A 20,394-nucleotide genomic window follows, 5' to 3' on the forward strand; every position below is an offset into this window, starting at 1 on the left:
TCACTCACTCACTAAATCACCCACCCACCCACTCACTAAATCACCCACTCACTAAATCACCCACCCACTCACTCACTAAATCACCCACCCACTCACCCACCCATTCACTCACTCACTAAATCACCCACCCACCCACTCACTCACTAAATCACCCACCCACTCACTAAATCACCCACTCACTCACTAAATCACCCACCCACTCACTAAATCACCCACCCACTCACTAAATCACCCACCCACTCACCCACCCACCCATTCACTCACTCACTAAATCACCCACCCACTCACTAAATCACCCACCCACCCACTCACTAAATCACCCACCCACTCACTCACTAAATCACCCACTCACTCACTAAATCACCCACCCACTCACCCACCCATTCACTCACTCACTCACTAAATCACCCACCCACTCACCCACCCATTCACTCACTCACTAAATCACCCACCCACTCACTCACTAAATCACCCACCCACTCCATCTCATCTCTAGCCCGTGCCGTGCTCGTTTAGCACCCTCTATCCGGTCGAACAGAAACTGTTTGGGCACGCGGTGGCTGGGGCACGCGGTGGCTGGGGCATGCGGGCTACGTGACCCAGCCAACGCAGCCTCGCCTGCCAGAGCTCACCGATGGGCGATTCCCTCCAACTGCCCAGTAGCCTGAAGGTGCACCTAGCCTGGCACTGGCCCAGTAGCGTCCTTCACGAGCCTCCTCCTTCGCAGAGGCCGATCTTGACACCGCTGGTACCGGTCATCGGCAAAGTCCACTCAGCTCCACGTCCTCCTGTACCACGTCACTCCATCTCCTCTCTTGCCCGTACCACTCACCCACCCATCCACTCGCCCATCAGACCATCTCTTCTTCAGCCCGTGCCACTCACTCACCCAGTCACTCAACCGTCAACCCACCCACCCACCCACATCAGATCATCTCTTCTCTCGCCCGTGCCACTCACCCAACCATCCACTCACCCACCCATTCACCTACTCACCCACTCACCCAGTCACTCACCCACCCCTCCACCCAACCATCCACTCACCCACCCAGTCACTCACCCAATCACTCACCCACTCACCAAGTCGCTCACCCACTCACTCACCTAGTCACTCACCCAGTCACTCACCCACACATCCACTCACCCACACATCCACTCACCCACACATCCACTCACCCACACATCCACTCACCCACCCCTCCACCCAACCATCCACTCACCCAGTCACACACCCACCCACACACCCACCCAACCATCCACTCACCCACCCACTCACCTAGTCACTCACCCAGTCACCCACTCACCCACACATCCACTCACCCACCCACCCACACATCACGGCCTGCGTTCAGTCCAACAAGACTCGCGTGGTGGTGTTGTTAATAAACTCGTCGTTGTATTATCATCATCATCAACATCATCAACATCCTTCACATCTATGAGAGCGTTCCGTGTGGTCCCACGCTTCTGGCCATCTGTGGTCGAGTAGCCGTGACCAATGTCCACACTCAGGAGGGGCCATCCATTGAGTTTCGTAACGCAAACAAAATCTGTACACCCACCCACCGAATCCTATAGCACGGCCGATATTTAATCCAAGCAGAAACGATCAAGGGATTAATCATATTCCTGTTTGTGTCTTGGTGTGTGTCTCGATAGGTGTCTGTGTGTGTCTCTCTGCGTGTCTGTGTCTCTCTGCGTGTGTCTGTCTCTCTGCGTACGTCTGTCTCTCTCTGCGTGTCTCTCTCTCTCTGCGTGTGTCTGTCTCTCTCTCTGCGTGTCTGTGTCTCTCTGCGTGTGTCTGTGTGTCTCTGCATGTCTGTGTGTCTCTCCATGTGTCTGTGTCTCTCTCTGCGTGTCTGTGTCTCTCTCTGCATGTGTCTGTGTCTCTCTCTGCATGTGTCTGTGTCTCTCTGCCTGTGTGTCTGTCTCTCTCTGCCTGTGTGTCTGTGTCTCTCTCTGCCTGTGCTGTTCCCGTGTCTGTGTTTGATCATTCATTCCTACCCGATGATGGTTGCTTGTGCTGCGACCGAAACGTCGGATTCTATTATTGAAAGCTTCAAATCAAGAATGGCCACTGATGTTTGCCGAACTGCGTGATCGCCACAGCAGCCAGGGGGGGTTACCGGTGGCATACCGAGTGACACCTCTCTCCACTGCCGTTCTCTCTCCCTCTAATGCCCTTCTCTCTCCCCACTGCCCCTTCACTCTCTCCCCACTGCCCTTCTCTCTCCCCACTGCCCCTTCTCTCTCCCTACTGCCCCTTCTCTCTCCCTACTGCCCTTGTCTCTCCCCACTGCCCCTTCTCTCGCCCCACTGCCCCTTGTCTCTCTCCCCACTGCCCTTCTCTCTCCCCACTGCCCTTCTCTCTCCCCACTGCCCCTTCTCTCTCCCCACTGCCCCTTCACTCTCCCCACTGCCCCTTCACTCTCCCCACTGCCCCTTCACTCTCCCCACTGCCCCTTCTCTCTCCCCACTGCCCCTTCTCTCTCCCCACTGCCCTTCTCTCTCCCCACTGCCCCTTCTCTCTCCCCACTGCCCCCACTGCCCCTTCACTCTCCCCACTGCCCTTCTCTCTCCCTCTGCCCTTCTCTCTCCCCACTGCCCCTTCACTCTCCCCACTGCCCTTCTCTCTCCCCACTGCCCCTTCTCTCTCCCCACTGCCCCTTCACTCTCCCCACTGCCCCCACTGCCCCTTCTCTCTCCCCACTGCCCCCACTGACCTTCTCTCTCCCCACTGCCCCTTCTCTCTCCCCACTGCCCTTCACTCTCCCCCTACTGCCCTTCTCTCTCCCCACTGCCCCCACTGCCCCTTCTCTCTCTCCCGGCAGGTCTCGCCCCGACAGCTGAGCGAACAGAACTGTGGCAACAATTTTGAAGGGGGACGCAATGGTGGACATTCTAATTACTGAAGCTTCACCACCAGCACATGCGTACGCACATTGGCAGTAGACCACCACCACCCTCCTACCCTCCTCCTCCCCCAGCCTGCATGGGTACAGACTCAATGGATGGGCCCCTCAATCGCGATGCGTGAGACCCTCTAAGGGCGGGTTATAGGTGCGGTTGTGGGCCGGTGAGCGAGTCGGGTATCACGTGGGCAGTGGCAGCAGCAGCAGTGACTGTGTGAGTGTGAGACCGTGAGTGTTAGTGAGTGTGTGAGAGTGTGTTAGTGAGAGTGTGTGTTCGTATGTGTGTGTGTTAGTGAGTGTGTGAGTCTGTGAGTGTGTATGAGTGTGAGTGAGTGTGTGTTAGTGTGTATTAGTGTGTGTGCGAGTGTGTGCGCGTTAGTGAGACTGTGAGTGTGCGAGTTACAAGGTAAAATCCGACCACTGCCCAACGGAGACACGGACAGACATAAACAGACACACGCGGACACACACACACGGAGACACACACGCAGACACACACACACGCGGAGACACACACACGGACACACACACAAAGACGCACCGTGTAGCCTCGAACAAGACCATCGGTGCGAGTGCTGTCAGCGAGCACGAGGGGGGTGTGCGTGGACCAGCACCACGCCCGGCCGCCTTTGTCTCCCCGGTGATAGCGACGTTTACCACCACCACTGCTACCACACACACCGCTGCACCAGGTACCCATTTGAGGCCGAGCCGACCTAGGGGGAGGGCCCAGGACCGGTTCAGATAATCGCCGTCACCGACACACACACACGGACTCACACCCAAGGGCACACACACCGACACACACACGGACGCACACCCAAGGGCACACACACTGACACACACACACGGACTCACACCCAAGGGCACACACACCGACACACACACGGACACACAGACGCGTGTGGCTGCTACACACGCGGCTGCCTGCGGTGGCATGCTCCAAATACACCGCTCTATCAACTCACACGACCGGGAGAGACTCGGGGTGTAGAGACTCGGGGTGTAGAGACTCTGGGTCTAGAGACTCGGGGTGTAGAGACTCAGGGTGTAGAGACTCATGGTGTAGAGACTCAGGGTGTAGAGACTCAGGGTGTAGAGACTCAAGGTGTAGAGACTCGGGGTGTAGAGACTCAAGGTGTAGAGACTCAGGGTGTAGAGACTCATGGTGTAGAGACTCATGGTGTAGAGACTCAAGGTGTAGAGACTCAGGGTGTAGAGACTCATGGTGTAGAGACTCAAGGTGTAGAGACTCAGGGTGTAGAGACTCAAGGTGTAGAGACTCAGGGTGTAGAGACTCAGGGTGTAGAGACTCAAGGTGTAGAGACTCAGGGTGTAGAGACTCTGGGTCTAGAGACTCGGGGTGTAGAGGATCAGGGTGTAGAGACTCAGGGTGTAGAGACTCAGGGTGTAGAGCCTCGGGGTGTAGAGACTCATGGTGTAGAGACTCAGGGTGTAGAGACTCTGGGTCTAGAGACTCGGGGTGTAGAGGATCAGGGTGTAGAGACTCAGGGTGTAGAGACTCGGGGTGTAGAGTCTCGGGGTGTAGAGTCTCGGGGTGTAGAGTCTCGGGGTGTAGAGACTCGGGGTGTAGAGGATCAGGGTGTAGAGACTCAGGGTGTAGAGACTCGGGGTGTAGAGCCTCGGGGTTTAGAGCCTCGGGGTGTAGAGACTCGGGGTGTAGAGACTCGGGGTGTAGAGCCTCGGGGTTTAGAGCCTCGGGGTGTAGAGACTCGGGGTGATGAGTCTCGGGGTGTAGAGACTCGGGGTGTAGAGACTCGGGGTGTAGAGACTCGGGGTGTAGAGACTCGGGGTGTAGAGACTCGGGGTGTAGAGACTCGGGGTGATGAGTCTCGGGGTGTAGAGACTCGGGGTGTAGAGACTCGGGGTGTAGAGACTCGGGGTGTAGAGCCTCGGGGTGTAGAGACTCGGGGTGTAGAGACTCGGGGTGTAGAGACTCGGGGTGTAGAGCCTCGGGGTGTAGAGACTCGGGGTGTAGAGACTCGGGGTGTAGAGACTCGGGGTGTAGAGACTCGGGGTGTAGAGACTCGGGGTGTAGAGACTCGGGGTGATGAGTCTCGGGGTGTAGAGACTCGGGGTGTAGAGACTCGGGGTGTAGAGACTCGGGGTGTAGAGCCTCGGGGTGTAGAGACTCGGGGTGTAGAGACTCGGGGTGTAGAGACTCAGGCTGTAGACTCAACAGGAAGTGGGTCCGTGTCAACAGGAAGTGGGTCCGTGTCAACAGGAAGTGGGTCCGTGTCAACAGGAAGTGGGTCCGTGTCAACAGGAAGTGGGTCCGTGTCAACAGGAAGTGGGTCCGTGTCAACAGGAAGTGGGTCCGTGTCAACAGGAAGTGGAAGCGCGTCGCCAGGGGGAGGAAGGAGGAGGGAGGGAGCAACGGGGGAGGAGTCACCACGGGAAGGGATCAGAAGGGTGGCGAGTTGGTGGGTTAGTGAGCGCGTAGGTGAGCGAGCGAGTGGGCGAGTGAGCGGGTGGGTGAGTGAGTACACGAGTGAGTACACGAGGGGGTGGGTGAGCACGCGAGGGGGTGGGTGAGCACGTGAGTACATGAGTACGCGAGGGGGTGACTGGGTAGTCGGTGTTGACAGGAAGTTGGAGACAAGAGGTGGCGGCAGGAGGAGTGGAGGGGGCTGCTCCTGGGGGACGGCCACCTAGGCCTCCACCTAGGCCTCCACCTAGACCTCCACCTCGGCTTACACCTAGGCCCCTGCCTAGGCCTACTCCTAGGCCTACCCCTAGGCCCCCATTTAGGCCCCCATCTAGATCTCCCACTATAGGCCTAACCCTAGGCCTCCCCCTAGACCTCCACCTAGGCCCCTGTCTAGGCCTCCCCCTAGGCCTACCCCTAGGCCCCCATTTAGGCCCACATCTAGGCCTCCCACCATAGGCCTAGCCCTAGGTCTCCCGCTAGCTCCCCCGCTAGGCCTCCACCTAGGCCTCCTCCTAGGCCTTCCCCTGCCCCCCCCCCCCCTGCTAGGTCTCCCCCTTCCTAGGCCTCCCCCTCCTAGGCCTCCACCCCTCCTAGGCCTCCACCCCTCCTAGGCCTCCACCCCTCCTAGGCCTCCACCCCTCCTAGGCCTCCACCCCTCCTAGGCCTCCACCCCTCCTAGGCCTCCACCCCTCCTAGGCCTCCACCCCTCCTAGGCCTCCACCTTCTCCTAGGCCTCCACCTTCTCCTAGGCCTCCACCCCTCCTAGGCCTCCACCCCCTAGGCCTCCACCTTCTCCTAGGCCTCCACCTTCTCCTAGGCCTCCACCCCTCCTAGGCCTCCACCCCCTAGGCCTCCACCTTCTCCTAGGCCTCCACCTTCTCCTAGGCCTCCAACTCCTAGGCCTCCACCGTCTCCTAGGCCCCCACCTTCTCCTAGGCCTCCACCTTCTCCTTCTTGCGCTTGAGGAAGGAGAGCGAGCGGAACTTCTGCTTCTTCTTCTTCGCCGCCTTGGTGGGCGACGCGTCCGGCGAGAGCGTGTCGCTCGCAGAGTCGGCCCGCTCCCCGCCGCCGCCGCCGCCCACCCCCGGTTTCTCCGCCGCCTCGTCGCCCGCCACCGCCACGGGGCTCTCGGCGGCGGCGGTGTCAGCGCCGCCGCCGCCGCCGCCGCCGTTAACAACCGAAGTCTTGCCTCCTCCTCCTCCTCCTCCGCCACCTCCTCCTCCTCCGCCTCCTCCTCCGCCGCCGCCTCCTCCTGCCTCTGTGTCACTCGACTCGTCTGAGAAGAGATGGGGAGAGAGAGAGAGTGGGGGGGGGGGGGGAATGGGAGATGTGTGAGGACATGGGTCCAGAATCGGGGAGACCGGGAATGAGAGTGCGGACAATCAGGGTGTAGAGTCTCAGGGTCGAGAGACTCAGGGTCTAGTAGAGACTCAGGGTCTAGTAGAGTCTCAGGGTCTAGTAGAGACTCAGGGTCTAGAGACTCAGGGTCTAGTAGAGTCTCAGGGTCTAGTAGAGTCTCAGGGTCTAGTAGAGACTCAGGGTCTAGTAGAGACTCGGGGTGTAGAGTCTCAGGGTGTAGAGACTCAGGGTGTAGAGACTCTGGGTCTAGTAGAGACTCAGGGTCTAGTAGAGTCTCAGGGTCTAGTAGAGACTCAGGGTCTAGTAGAGTCTCAGGGTCTAGTAGAGACTCGGGGTGTAGAGTCTCAGGGTCTAGTAGAGTCTCAGGGTCTAGTAGAGACTCAGGGTCTAGAGTCTCAGGGTGTAGAGGCTCAGGGTGTACAGGCTCAGGGTGTACAGGCTCAGGGTGTAGAGACTCGGGGTGTAGAGTCTCAGGGTGTAGAGACTCAGGGTGTAGAGTCTCAGGGTGTAGAGACTCAGGGTCTAGAGTCTCAGGGTGTAGAGGCTCAGGGTGTAGAGGCTCGGGGTGTAGAGACTCGGGATCTAGAGACTCAGGGTCTAGTAGAGACTCAGGGTCTAGTAGAGACTCGGGGTCTAGAGAGACTCGGGGTCTAGTAGAGACTCGGGGTGTAGAGACTCGGGGTGTAGAGACTCGGGGTGTAGAGACTCGGGGTGTAGAGACTCGGGGTGTAGAGACTCGGGGTGTAGAGACTCAGTGAGACCGGGTCTCAGGGTCTGGGCTTTGTGAGACAGAATGAGGAGGCGGAGGGGGGGGGTAAGAGCAGTACCTGCCCGCTGGGAGGGCTGCGTGCCTGCCGGGTGAGTGGGTGAGGTTAGTTCACTACTCTCCACCACCTCCACCACAGTAGCGGTAGAGTCCTCCTCCTCCTCTGTGTTAGTCATGTTAGGGGCAGGGGGGGGAGGCGTTTATAGAGACATAATAAATTAGTGGCACGGTTAACACAACAGGAGCAGGCTGTGTTATATTGACACGCACGACACGCCCATAGTGAAACTCCCGGTACAGTATCGGGAGAGACACCCAGACCCAGGGCTTGAACCCTGACCCCAGGGTCTCAGTGTCTCCCACACGGCCACTGTGAACCCCCTGAGAGAGAGAGAGACACCCAGACCCAGGGCTTGAACCCTGAACGCAGGGTCTCAGCGTCTCCCACACGGCCACTGTGAACCCCCTGAGAGAGAGACACCCAGACCCAGGGCGTGAACCCTCAACCCAGGGTCTCAGCATCTCCCACACGGCCACCGTGAACCCCCCATAGAGATATGTGGGTGTGTATGTGAGTGTCGGTGTGTGGGTGTACAGTGAGGAGAAAAAAGTATTTGATCCCCTGCTGATTTTGTACGTTTGCCCACTGACAAAGAGATGATCAGTCTATAATTTTAATGGTAGGTTTATTTGAACAGTGAGAGACAGAATAACAACAAGAAAATCCAGAAAAAACGCATGTCAAAAATGTTATAAATTGATTTGCATTTTTGAGGGAAATAAGTATTTGAACCCCTCTCAATCTGAAAGATTTATGGCTCCCAGGTGTATTTTATACAGGTAACGAGCTTAGATTAGGAGCACACTCTTAAAGGGAGTGCTCCTAATCTCAGCTTTTTACCTGTACAAAAGATACCCGTCCACAGAAGCAATCAATCAGATTCCAAACTCTCCACCATGGCCAAGACCAAAGAGCTTTCCAAGGATGTCAGGGACAAGATTGTAGACCTACACAAGGCTGGAATGGGCTACAAGACCATTTCCAAGCAGCTTGGTGAGAAGCTGACAACAGATGGTGCGATTATTCGCAAATGGAAGAAATACAAAAGAACTGTCAATCTCCCTCGGCCTGGGGCTCCATGCAAGATCTCACCTCGTGGAGTTGCAATGATCATGAGAACGGTGAGGAATCAGCCCAGAACTACACGGGAGGTTCTTGTCAATGATCTCAAGGCAGCTGGGACCATAGTCACCAAGAAAACAATTGGTAACACACTCCGCCGTGAAGGACTAAAATCCTGCAGCGCCCGCAAGGTCCCCCTGCTCAAGAAAGCACATATACATGCCCGTCTGTTTGCCAATGAACATCTGAATGATTCAGAGGACAACTGGGTGAAAGTGTTGTGGTCAGATGAGACCAAAATGGAGCTTTTTGGCATCATCTCAACTCGCCGTGTTTGGAGGAGGAGGAATGCTGCCTATGACCCCAAGAACACCATCCCCACCGTCAAACATGGAGGTGGAAACATTATGCTTTGGGTATGTTTTTCTGCTAAGGGGACAGGACAACTTCACCACATCAAAGGGACGATGGGCCCCGTCCATGTACCGTCAAATCTTGGGTGAGAACCTCCTTCCATCAGCCAGGGTATTGAAAATGGGTCGTGGATGGGTATTCCAGCATGATAATGACCCAAAACACACGGCCAAGGCAACAAAGGAGTGGCTCAAGAAGAAGCACATTGAGGTCCTGGAGTGGCCTAGCCAGTCTCCAGACCTTAATCCCACAGAAAATCTGTGGAGGGAGCTGAAGGTTCGAGTTGCCAAACGTCAGCCACGAAACCTTAATGACTTGGAGAAGATCTGCAAAGAGGAGTGGGACAAAATCCCTCCTGAGATGTGTGCAAACCTGGTGGCCAACTACAAGAAACGTCTGACCTCTGTGATTGCCAACAAGGGTTTTGCCACCAAGTACTAAGTCCTGTTTCGCAGAAGGGTCAAGTACTTATTTCCCTCATTAAAATGCAAATCAATTCATAACATTTTGACATGCGTTTTTTCTGGATATTTTGTTGTTATTCTGTCTCTCACTGTTCAAATGAACCTACCATTAAAATTATAGACTGATCATTTCTTTGTCAGTGGGCAAACGTACAAAATCAGCAGGGGATCAAATACTTTTTCCCTCACTGTATGTAGGTGTGTGTGTGTGTAGGTGTGTGTGTGTGTAGGTGTGTAGGTGTGTGTGTGTGTACCAGGATGTAGGCTACGCTGCTGGCGTGAGACACAGCGTGTGTATGCGTGTAGGTGTGTGTGTGTAGTGGGGAGCGATAGTGTAGCGGTTAGCGCGCTGCGCTATGAACCTGGCGACCCGGGTTCGATTCCCGCTCACGGCCAACACCAGTGACGATTATCTGAACCGGTCCCGGGCCTCCCCTAGGTCGACTCAGCCTCAAATGAGTACCTGGTGCGGTGTGTAAACATTGCCACTAGGGAGACAAAGGCGGTCGGGCGTGGTGCTGGCCACCCACCCCCTCGTGTACCGTTCCGGCCTTCATAGGTGCTCGCTAACAGCACTTGCCCCTACAGTCTGTTAAGGCTATATGGGGGATCTTTGTGTAGGTGTGTAGGTGTGTGTGTAGGTGTGTGTGTATGTGTGTGTATGTGTGTTGTGTGTAGGTGTGTGTATGTGTGTATGTGTGTGTGTATGTGTGTGTGTATGTGTGTGTGTATGTAGGTGTGTATGTGTGTGTGTATGTAGGTGTGTATGTGTGTAGGTATGTGTGTATGTGTATGTATGTGTGTGTATGTGTGTGTTGGTGTGTATGTGTGTGTGTGTATGTATGTGTGTATGTGTGTATGTATGTGTGTGTATGTGTGTACCAGGAGGTAGGCCACACTGCTGGCATGAGACACAGTGTGTGTGTATGTGTGTATGTGTGTGTAGGTGTGTGTGTAGGTGTGTGTGTGTATGTATGTGTGTAGGTGTGTGTCTATGTCTATATAGTGGGGAGCGGTAGTGTAGCGGTTAGCGCGCTGCGCTATAAACCTGGCGACCCGGGTTCGATTCCCGCTCACGGCCAACACCAGTGACGATTATCTGAACCGGTCCCGGCCTCCCCTAGGTCGACTCAGCCTCAAATGAGTACCTGGTGCGGTGTGTAAACATTGCCACTAGGGAGACAAAGGCGGTCGGGCGTGGTGCTGGCCACCCACCCCCTCGTGTACCGTTCCGGCCTTCATAGGTGCTCGCTAACAGCACTTGCCCCTACAGTCTGTTAAGGCTATATGGGGGATCTTTGTCTTTGTGTGTATGTGTGTAGGTGTGTGTATGTGTGTAGGTGTGTGTGTATGTGTTATCTTTTGTGTATGTGTGTCCGGCAAAACAACCCCCTACCTCCGCAGTGCCGGACGGGCAACTCTGTCGTGGACAGTGCTGTGGGGGGAGATCCAATTTTGATTGGCTCCTCCCCTCATGGCATGTGTCCACCACAGGGGCTAAACGGGGGCTCTGGACGGGTGCGAGGGGCTGGTAACCCCTTCACCTTCAATTAATTACCACGAAACCACGAGTTAAACTGAAATATGTAACTAATAAGCTTGTGCCGGAGGACCCGGGGGGCCAGGCGTCCATGACGTCTCCTGGCCAAACCCCAATTGGCGGAGCCAGGAGATTGAATACCTACCCTCGGGGCTACTCCAGAAACAACGAAAAGCCACTACGGGTGGCCACGTGGAATGTTCGAAAGCTGACTGGAGAGGAGAGGCTGCCACTCCTCTGTCGGGAGCTGGACCGGTACCGCCTGGATTTATGCGGCATTCAGGAGGTCCGGTGGACCGGCTCTGGCTCCTGCCACCATGAGGGGTGGACAGTCCGCTACTCGGGGCAGCAGACTGCCAAACAACAGGGTGTGGGTCTTCTTTTGAATAAAAGAATGAAGGGGGCGTGGGAGCGTGGCGGTGAGGTGTGGGAAGCTGTAAGCCCCAGGCTACTTTGGGCTTGCCTTCCCATCAACCGGAGGTGAGGAATGGTGGTCGTGGTTACTTATGCCCCCACCGAAGATGAACATCCGTGGAGGGATGCAGGCAAAGCCGATGAGTCAGATGCCTTCTATGACCTCCTGTCACAGGTGCTGGCTAAAGTGGCCCCTCGGGATAGAGTCATCATGTTGGGTGACTTCAATGCCCGAGTTGGTCATGATACTGGCACCTGGTCTGGAGTGATTGGAGGGCATGGGCCAGATCAGCTCAATAACAACGGTAGGAGGCTGCTAGATTTTTGTGCAGCCCATGGGCTTGTAATTACCAACACGCTGTTCCGGCATCAGCGCATCCACACAACATCATGGATGCATGCCGGGTCCAAGAAAGAACATCTGCTGGACTACATAGTGACGGACCAGCGAATGCGAGCCCATGTTCTTGACACCAGGACCTACCGTGGAGCTGATCTGCCCTCTGACCATCGACTAGTCATCTGTAAGATGCGCCTGCCATTCTTCCACTCCGGTGGTGGGTGTACACCCAGGACCCCATTCCGACCTAAAGTGGCCTGGTCTCAGTTATCTGATGAAAGTTGCAAGCGAGAATTTCATCATCGCTTGCGGCTGGGATTGGCATCGTCCCCGACTCCTGATGTGGAGGGTAAATGGGCGAGGTTTAGGACTGTGACTCATGCAGCTGCAATGGCTGCTTTAGGTACGCGGTCCAGACCTCCCCAGAGACCCTGGCTGACAGAGGAGGTGTTCAGGATGGTTGAGAAAAAGCGACAGGCCCACTGTCATCGGCTACAGAATCCCACGTCAGAGAATGAGGAGGCTTACCGCAGCCTTCGCTTGGAGGTTCGGAGAGCCGTGAGGCGCTGCAGGGATGGGTGGTGGTCGCGGGTTGCTGAGGAGATGGAGTCTGCCTCAGTGGCCCGTGATCACAAATCTCTGTTTGACTCCATCGGAAAAGTAACCTGCAGCGCCACACCTATTACCATCATTAGGGGAAAAAACGGTGATCCAATCTCCGACCCCCAGGAACAGGTTTGCAGATTTGCTGAGCATTTCCGTGAGGTCCTGGGGGAGGGAAAATCCCTCAGCCAGGAAAACATCGTGGCACAAAGTGAGGATGACCCTGCTGAGGCTGCGGTGCCTCAAATATTGGAAGAAGTCACCCCCTGTGAGTGGCTGGCTGAGGTGCCATCTGCTGAGGAAGTACTGTAGGCGATCCAGAGTCTGAGACCAGGAAAGGCAGCGGGCAGAGATAATCTCCCAAGCGAAATGCTGAGGGAGGGTGGCGTTTGTGCACAAACTGCCCTATATGACATCATAACAACAGTCTGGACCACTGGACGGGTTCCGCAGGATTGGAAGGATGCCCTGGTGGTCCCCCTTTTTAAGTAGGGGGACCGCACAGACTGTAACAACTACAGGGGCATCTCACTCCTCAGTGTGCCGGGAAAGGTCCTGGCAAGGATTATTCAGCATCGCCTTGCCAGGCACGCTGAGGAGAGGCTTGCGGAGCCCCAATGCGGTTTCAGGAAAGGGCGGTCCTGCACAGATGCCATATTTTCTGTCCGTCTGCTACAGCAGAGGTGTAGGGAATTCCAACAAGACCTACATCTCTGCTTTATTGACCTGGTCAAGGCCTATGATACCATCAGTAGGCCTGGGCTCTGGGTCGTTCTTCGTGCTTTTGGAGTACCTGACCCTCTGCTCACGATCATTAAGGACCTTCATGATGGTGAGCGGGCCCGGGTAAAACTACGTGGCCGGGAGTCAGAGCCATTCCCTGTACACCTTGGGGTGCGACAGGGATGTCCTCTGGCTCCCACATTATTTAACATCTATTTTGACCACGTAGTTCGTGAAGCCTTCAATAGCTGTACCGGGGGAATCTCCATATGGTACAGATATAATGGGAGGCTGATCGATGCCCGGGTGCGGTCAAGGGATGGCTCCCTATTGCTCAACCACGTTATGTATGCTGCTGATTTGGTAATAGCTGCTCAGTCAGAGGAGGAGTTGGAGACGCTGCTGCTGAGACTGGAGCGTGCCACTAAGAGGTGGGGCCTTACCATCAGCCCCACCAAAACTAAGCACCTGCCTGGGTATTTTGTGCCATCGGACACTCCGCCCCCACAACTCCCAATCGGTGATGGGGCAGTTGTGGAGAGAGTGGAGAGTTTCCCATACCTGGGCAGTGTGCTTATGACTGGCTCCAGTTTAACAGCAGAGGTCTCACTCCGAATTAGTTGAGCGGCAATATCTTTTCATCGGTTGCGTAACGCTGTGTGGAAGCTACCTGGTCTGTCGCTCCGCACTAAGCTTCAGGTCTTCTCGGCCACGGTCATTCCCTCCCTTCTCTACGCTTGCGAAACGTGGACCCCCCTAATGGAACATCTTCGCCGGTTAGAAACAGCGTGTGTATGTATGTGTAGGTGTGTGTATGTGTGTGTAGGTGTGTGTAGGTGTGTGTAGGTGTGTGTATGTGTGTGTGTATGTGTGTGTGTATGTGTGTGTATGTGAGTGTGTATGTGTGTGTGTATGTGTGTATGTGTGTGTATGTGTGTGTAGGTATGTGTGTAGGTGTGTGTAGGTATGTATGTGTGTATGTGTGTATGTGTGTGTATGTGTGTATGTGTGTAGGTGTGTATGTGTGTATGTGTGTGTGTATGTGTGTGTATGTATGTGTGTATATGTGTGTATTTGTGTGTATGTATGTGTGTGTGTGTATGTGTGTGTGTAGTGTATGTGTGTATGTGTATGTACCAGGAGGTAGGCCACACTGCTGGCGTGAGACAGCGTGTGTATGTGTGTGTATGTATGTGTGTGTATGTGTGTGTATGTGTGTGTATGTATGTCTATGTGTGTGTAGTGTGTGTATGTATGTGTATGTATGTGTATGTGTGTGTAGTGTATGTATGTGTGTGTATGTGTGTGTGTAGTGTATGTATGTGTATGTGTGTGTAGTGTATGTATGTGTGTGTATGTGTGTGTGTAGTGTATGTATGTGTGTGTGTATGTGTGTATGTGTGTGTAGTGTATGTGTGTGTGTAGTGTATGTACCAGGAGGTAAGCCACACTGCTGGCGTGAGACACAGCGTGTGTATGTGTGTATGTGTGTGTTGGTGTGTATGTGTGTGTGTGTATGTGTGTGTATGTGTGTGTGTATGTGTGTATGTGTGTGTAGTGTATGTATGTGTGTATGTACCAGGAGGTAGGCCACACTGCTGGCGTGAGACACAGCGTGTGTGTGTGTGTATATGTGTGTGTATGTATGTGTGTGTAGTGTATGTGTGTGTGTATGTATGTGTGTGTATGTGTGTGTGTATGTGTATGTGTGTGTATGTGTGTGTGTATGTGTGTGTGTATGTGTATGTGTGTGTATGTGTGTGTAGTGTATGTGTGTGTGTATGTATGTGTGTGTATGTGTGTGTGTATGTGTATGTGTGTGTATGTGTGTGTAGTGTATGTGTGTGTGTATGTATGTGTGCATGTGTGTGTAGTGTATGTGTGTGTGTATGTGTGTGTATGTATGTGTGTGTATGTATGTGTGTGTATGTGTGTATATACCAGGAGGTAGGCCACACTGCTGGCGTGAGACACAGCGTGTGTATGTATGTGTGTATGTGTGTGTATGTGTGTGTGTATGTGTATGTGTGTATGTGTGTGTATGTGTGTGTGTATGTGTATGTAGTGTGTGTATGTGTATGTGTGTGTAGTGTGTGTGTATGTGTGTGTAGTGTATGTGTATGTGTGTGTAGTGTGTGTGTATGTGTGTGTAGTGTATGTAAAACAACCCCCTACCTCCTCGCGGTGCCGGACGGGCAACTCTGTCGTGGACAGTGCTGTGGGGGGAGTTCCAATTTTGATTGGCTCCTCCCCTCATGGCATATGTGTCCACCACAGGGGCTAAACGGGGGCTCTGGACGGGTGCGAGGGGCTGGTAACCCCTCCACCTTCAATTAATTACCACAAAACCACGAATTAAAGTTGTAACAACTAAGCTTGTGCCGGAGGCCCCGGGGGGCCAGGCGTCTATGACGTCTCCTGGCCAAACCCCAATTGGCGGAGCCAGGAGATTGAATACCTACCCTCGGGGCTACTCCAGAAACAACGAAAAGCCACTACGGGTGGCCACGTGGAATGTTCGAACGCTCACTGCAGAGGAGAGGCTGCCACTCCTCTGTCGGGAGCTGGACCGGTACCGCCTGGATCTATGCGGCATTCAGGAGGTCCGGTGGACCGGCTCTGGCTCCTGCCACCATGAGGGGTGGACAGTCCTCTACTCGGGGCAGCAGACTGCCAAACAACAGGGTGTGGGTCTTCTTTTGAACAAAAGAATGAAGGGGGCGTGGGAGCGTGGCGGTGAGGTGTGGGAAGCTGTAAGCCCCAGGCTACTTTGGGCTCGCCTTCCCATCAACCGGAGGCGAGGAATGGTGGTCGTGGTTACTTATGCCCCCACCGAAGATGAACATCCGTGGAGGGATGCAGGCAAAGCCGATGAGTCAGATGCCTTCTATGACCTCCTGTCACAGGTGCTGGCTAAAGTGGCCCCTCGGGATAGAGTCATCATGTTGGGTGACTTCAATGCCCGAGTTGGTCATGATACTGGCACCTGGTCTGGAGTGATTGGAGGGCATGGGCCAGATCAGCTCAATAACAATGGTAGGAGGCTGCTAGATTTTTGTGCAGCCCATGGGCTTGTAATTACCAACACGCTGTTCCGGCATCGGCGCATCCACACAACATCATGGATGCATGCCGGGTCCAAGCAAGAACATCTGCTGGACTACATAGTGACGGACCAGCGAATGCGAGCCCATGTCCTTGACACCAGGACCTACCGTGGAGCTGATCTGCCCTCTGACCATCGACTAGTCATCTGTAAGATGCGCCTGCCATTCTTCCACTCCGGTGGTGGGTGTACACCCAGGACCCCATTCCAACCTAAAGTGGCCTGGTCTCAGTTATCTGATGAAAGTTGCAAGCGAGAATTTCATCATCGCTTGCGGCTGGGATTGGCATCGTCCCCGACTCCTCCTGATGTCGAGGGTAAATGGGCGAGGTTTAGGACTGTGACTCATGCAGCTGCAATGGCTGCTTTGGGTACGCGGTCCAGACCTCCCCAGACACCCTGGATGACAGAGGAGTTGTTCAGGATGGTTGAGAAAAAGCGACAGGCCCACTGTCATCGGCTACAGAATCCCACGTCAGAGAATGAGGAGGCTTACCGCAGCCTTCGCTCGGAGGTTCGGAGAGCCGTGAGGCGCTGCAAGGATGGGTGGTGGTCGCGGGTTGCTGAGGAGATGGAGTCTGCCTCAGTGGCCCGTGATCACAAATCGCTATTTAACTCCATCAAAAAAGTAACCTGCAGCGCCACACCTATTACCATCATTAGGGGAAAAAACGGTGATCCAATTTCCGACCCCCAGGAACAGGTTCGCAGATTTGCTGAGCATTTCTGTGAGGTCCTGGGGGAGGGAAAATCCCACAGCCAGGAAAACATCGTGGCACAAAGTGAGGATGACCCTGCTGAGGCTGCGGTGCCTCAAATATTGGATGAAGTCATCCCCTGTGAGTGGCTGGCTGAGGTGCCATCTGCTGAGGAAGTATTGAAGGCGATCCGGAGTCTGAGACCAGGAAAGGCAGCGGGCAGAGATGATCTCCCAAGCGAAATGCTGAGGGAGGGTGGCGTTTGTGCACAGACTGCCCTATATGACATCATAACAACAGTCTGGACCACTGGACGGGTTCCGCAGGATTGGAAGGATGCCCTGGTGGTCCCCCTTTTTAAGAAGGGGGACCGCACAGACTGTAACAACTACAGGGGCATCTCACTCCTCAGTGTGCCGGGAAAGGTCCTGGCAAGGATTATTCAGCATCGCCTTGCCAGGCATGCTGAGGAGAGGCTTGCGGAGCCCCAATGCGGTTTCAGGAAAGGGCGGTCCTGCACAGATGCCATATTTTCTGTCCGTCTGCTACAGCAGAGGTGTAGGGAATTCCAACAAGACCTACATCTCTGCTTTATTGACCTGGTCAAGGCCTATGATACCATCAGTAGGCCTGGGCTCTGGGTCGTTCTTCGTGCTTTTGGAGTACCTGACCCTCTGCTCACGATCATTAAGGACCTTCATGATGGTGAGCGGGCCCGGGTAAAACTACGTGGCCGGGAGTCAGAGCCATTCCCTGTACACCTTGGGGTGCGACAGGGATGTCCTCTGGCTCCCACATTATTTAACATCTATTTTGACCACGTAGTTCGTGAAGCCTTCAATAGCTGTACCGGGGGAATCTCCATATGGTACAGATATAATGGGAGGCTAATCGATGCCCGGGTGCGGTCAAGGGATGGCTCCCTATTGCTCAACCACGTTATGTATGCTGATGACTTGGTAATAGCTGCTCAGTCAGAGGAGGAGTTGGAGACGCTGCTGCTGAGACTGGAGCGTGCCACTAAGAGGTGGGGCCTTACCATCAGCCCCACCAAAACTAAGCACCTGCCTGGGTATTTTGTACCATCGGACACTCCACCCCCACAACTCCCAATCGGTGATGGGGCAGTTGTGGAGAGAGTGGAGAGTTTCCCATACCTGGGCAGTGTGCTTATGACTGGCTCCAGTTTAACAGCAGAGGTCTCACTCCGAATCAGTCGAGCGGCAATATCTTTTCATCGGTTGCGTAACGCTGTGTGGAAGCTACCTGGTCTGTCGCTCCGCACTAAGCTTCAGGTCTTCTCGGCCACGGTCATTCCCTCCCTTCTCTACGCTTGCGAAACGTGGACCCCCCTAATGGAACATCTTCGCCGGTTAGAAACATTTAGGCTGGCCTGCCTACGATCCATCCTGGGTTTAACCAGACTGGATTGTGTGAGGAGCTCACAAATCCTTGAAAGATCTGGGCAGGGTCCCATCGGTGAGCTCCTCCGGCAGGCAAGGCTGCGATGGCTGGGTCATGTAGCCCGCATGCCCAGCCACCGCATGCCGAAACAGCTTTTGTTTGGCCGGATTGAGGGGGCTAAGCGGGCGCGGCACGGGCTAGAGAAGAGATGGAGTGATGTGGTACAGGAGGACGTGGAGCTGAGTGGACTTGCCGATGACTGGTACCAGCGGTGTCAAGATCGGCCTCTGTGGAGGAGGCTCGTGAAGGATGCTACTGGGCAGTTGGAGGCAGTCGCCCTCCAACAACAACGGAGGGCGGAGGAGCGACGCTCACAACAGCGAGCGGAGCGCCGGGTGGCTAAAGCACAGCAGGTTGGCACAGTAGGGGGCACAGGTGGTGCATCAGCCAGTCATCTCAGTCAGTCGACCCGTGGCACCTGGGTCTGCCCCGTGACCTCCTGCCAGCGGGCGTTCGACACTTCACGTGGCCTCACGGTGCACATAGCCTGGCACAAGCGTCGTGGTGACGTCACCGCCACTTAGTGGCGAATGGCGGTTGTTGTTGTTGTTGTTGTAGTGTATGTGTATGTGTGTGTAGTGTGTGTGTATGTGTGTGTAGTGTATGTGTATGTGTGTGTAGTGTGTGTGTATGTGTATATACCAGGAGGTAGGCCACACTGCTGGCGTGAGACACAGCGTGTGTATGTGTGTGTGTGTATGTGTGTGTATGTGTGTGTATGTGTGTGTGTATGTGTGTGTGTATGTGTGTGTATGTGTATGTGTATATACCAGGAGGTAGGCCACACTGCTGGCGTGAGACACAGCGTGTGTATGTATGTGTGTATGTGTGTGTTGGTGTGTATGTGTGTGTGTAGTGTATGTGTGTGTGTATGTGTGTATGTATGTGTGTATATACCAGGAGGTAGGCCACACTGCTGGCGTGAGATACAGCGTGTGTGTGTGTATGTGTGTGTAGGTGTGTGTATGTATGTGTGTGTATGTATGTGTGTGTATGTGTGTGTGTATGTGTGTGTAGTGTATGTGTATATACCAGGAGGTAGGCCACACTGCTGGCGTGAGACACAGCGTGTGTATGTGTGTGTATGTGTGTGTATGTGTGTGTGTATGTGTGTGTAGTGTGTGTGTATGTGTATATACCAGGAGGTAGGCCACACTGCTGGCGTGAGACACAGCGTGTGTATGTGTATGTGTGTATGTGTGTGTATGTGTGTGTGTATGTGTGTGTAGTGTATGTGTATATACCAGGAGGTAGGCCACACTGCTGGCGTGAGACACAGCGTGTGTATGTGTGTATGTGTGTGTGTGTGTATGTGTGTATGTGTGTAGTGTATGTGTAGTGTATATGTATATACCAGGAGGTAGGCCACACTGCTGGCGTGAGACACAGCGTGTGTATGCGCGCAGTTCCTGCTCGCTCAGCTGGCCGAACGGATTCGGTGGCTGTGGCAGCAGAGCCTCAGCCTCCAGCTGGCTCGCATCAATCTACTCACACACACGCACACGCACACACGCACGCACACACACACGCACACACGCACACACACACACGCACGCACACACGCACACACGCACACACACACGCACACACAAACGCAGGTACTCACGGGGACTCACAGGTAACTCGCACATAACACAGGTACTCACAGGGACTCACAGATAACTCGCACATAACACAGGTACTGACAGGGATTCACAGGTAAACCCGCATGTAACACAGTGTGTGTGTGTACACACACACACACTGTGTACACACACACTGTGTACACAGTGTGTGTGTACACACAGACACACACACAGTGTACACACACAGACACACAGTGTACACACACAGTGTAGCCCTGTGTGTACACACAGTGTACACACACACAGTGTACACACAGTGTACACACACACAGTGTACACAGTGTACACACACACAGTGTACACTGTGTACACACACAGTGTACACAGTGTACACACAAACAGTGTACACACACACAGTGTACACACACACAGTGTACACACACACAGTGTG

The 20,394-nt window shown here is 54.4% G+C and overlaps 1 protein-coding gene across 29 annotated transcripts in view; it reads right to left on the reverse strand.

Annotated features, from left to right (window-relative positions):
* Nucleotides 1-3,155: 3,155 nt before the first annotated feature.
* The window catches only part of LOC116936810 (gamma-adducin-like), a 145,534-nt gene continuing 128,295 nt past the window's right edge, over nucleotides 3,156-20,394 (reverse strand). For 9 of the 29 annotated variants that reach the window (XR_012931725.1, XR_012931714.1, XR_012931731.1 and 6 more), the window contains 4 exons: nucleotides 19,733-19,862; nucleotides 7,551-7,652; nucleotides 6,207-6,640; nucleotides 3,156-6,174 (listed from right to left, as the gene is read on the reverse strand). Coding sequence is in view for 7 of the 29 variants with exons in the window: in XM_076058999.1 (XP_075915114.1) it covers nucleotides 6,297-6,640; nucleotides 7,551-7,652; nucleotides 19,733-19,862 (576 nt within the window). In the remaining 22 variants the exon portion in view is untranslated. The remainder of the gene's footprint in view (nucleotides 6,175-6,206; nucleotides 6,641-7,550; nucleotides 7,653-19,732; nucleotides 19,863-20,394) is intronic. The other 20 variants (XR_012931723.1, XR_012931724.1, XR_012931722.1 and 17 more) reach the window with 20 other exon arrangements.

This window comes from Petromyzon marinus (genome assembly GCF_048934315.1).
Source record: "Petromyzon marinus isolate PM22_M1 ecotype Great Lakes invasive population chromosome 83 unlocalized genomic scaffold, UKy_Petmar_22M1.pri1.0 chr83_unloc.3, whole genome shotgun sequence".
NCBI lineage: Eukaryota > Metazoa > Chordata > Hyperoartia > Petromyzontiformes > Petromyzontidae > Petromyzon > Petromyzon marinus.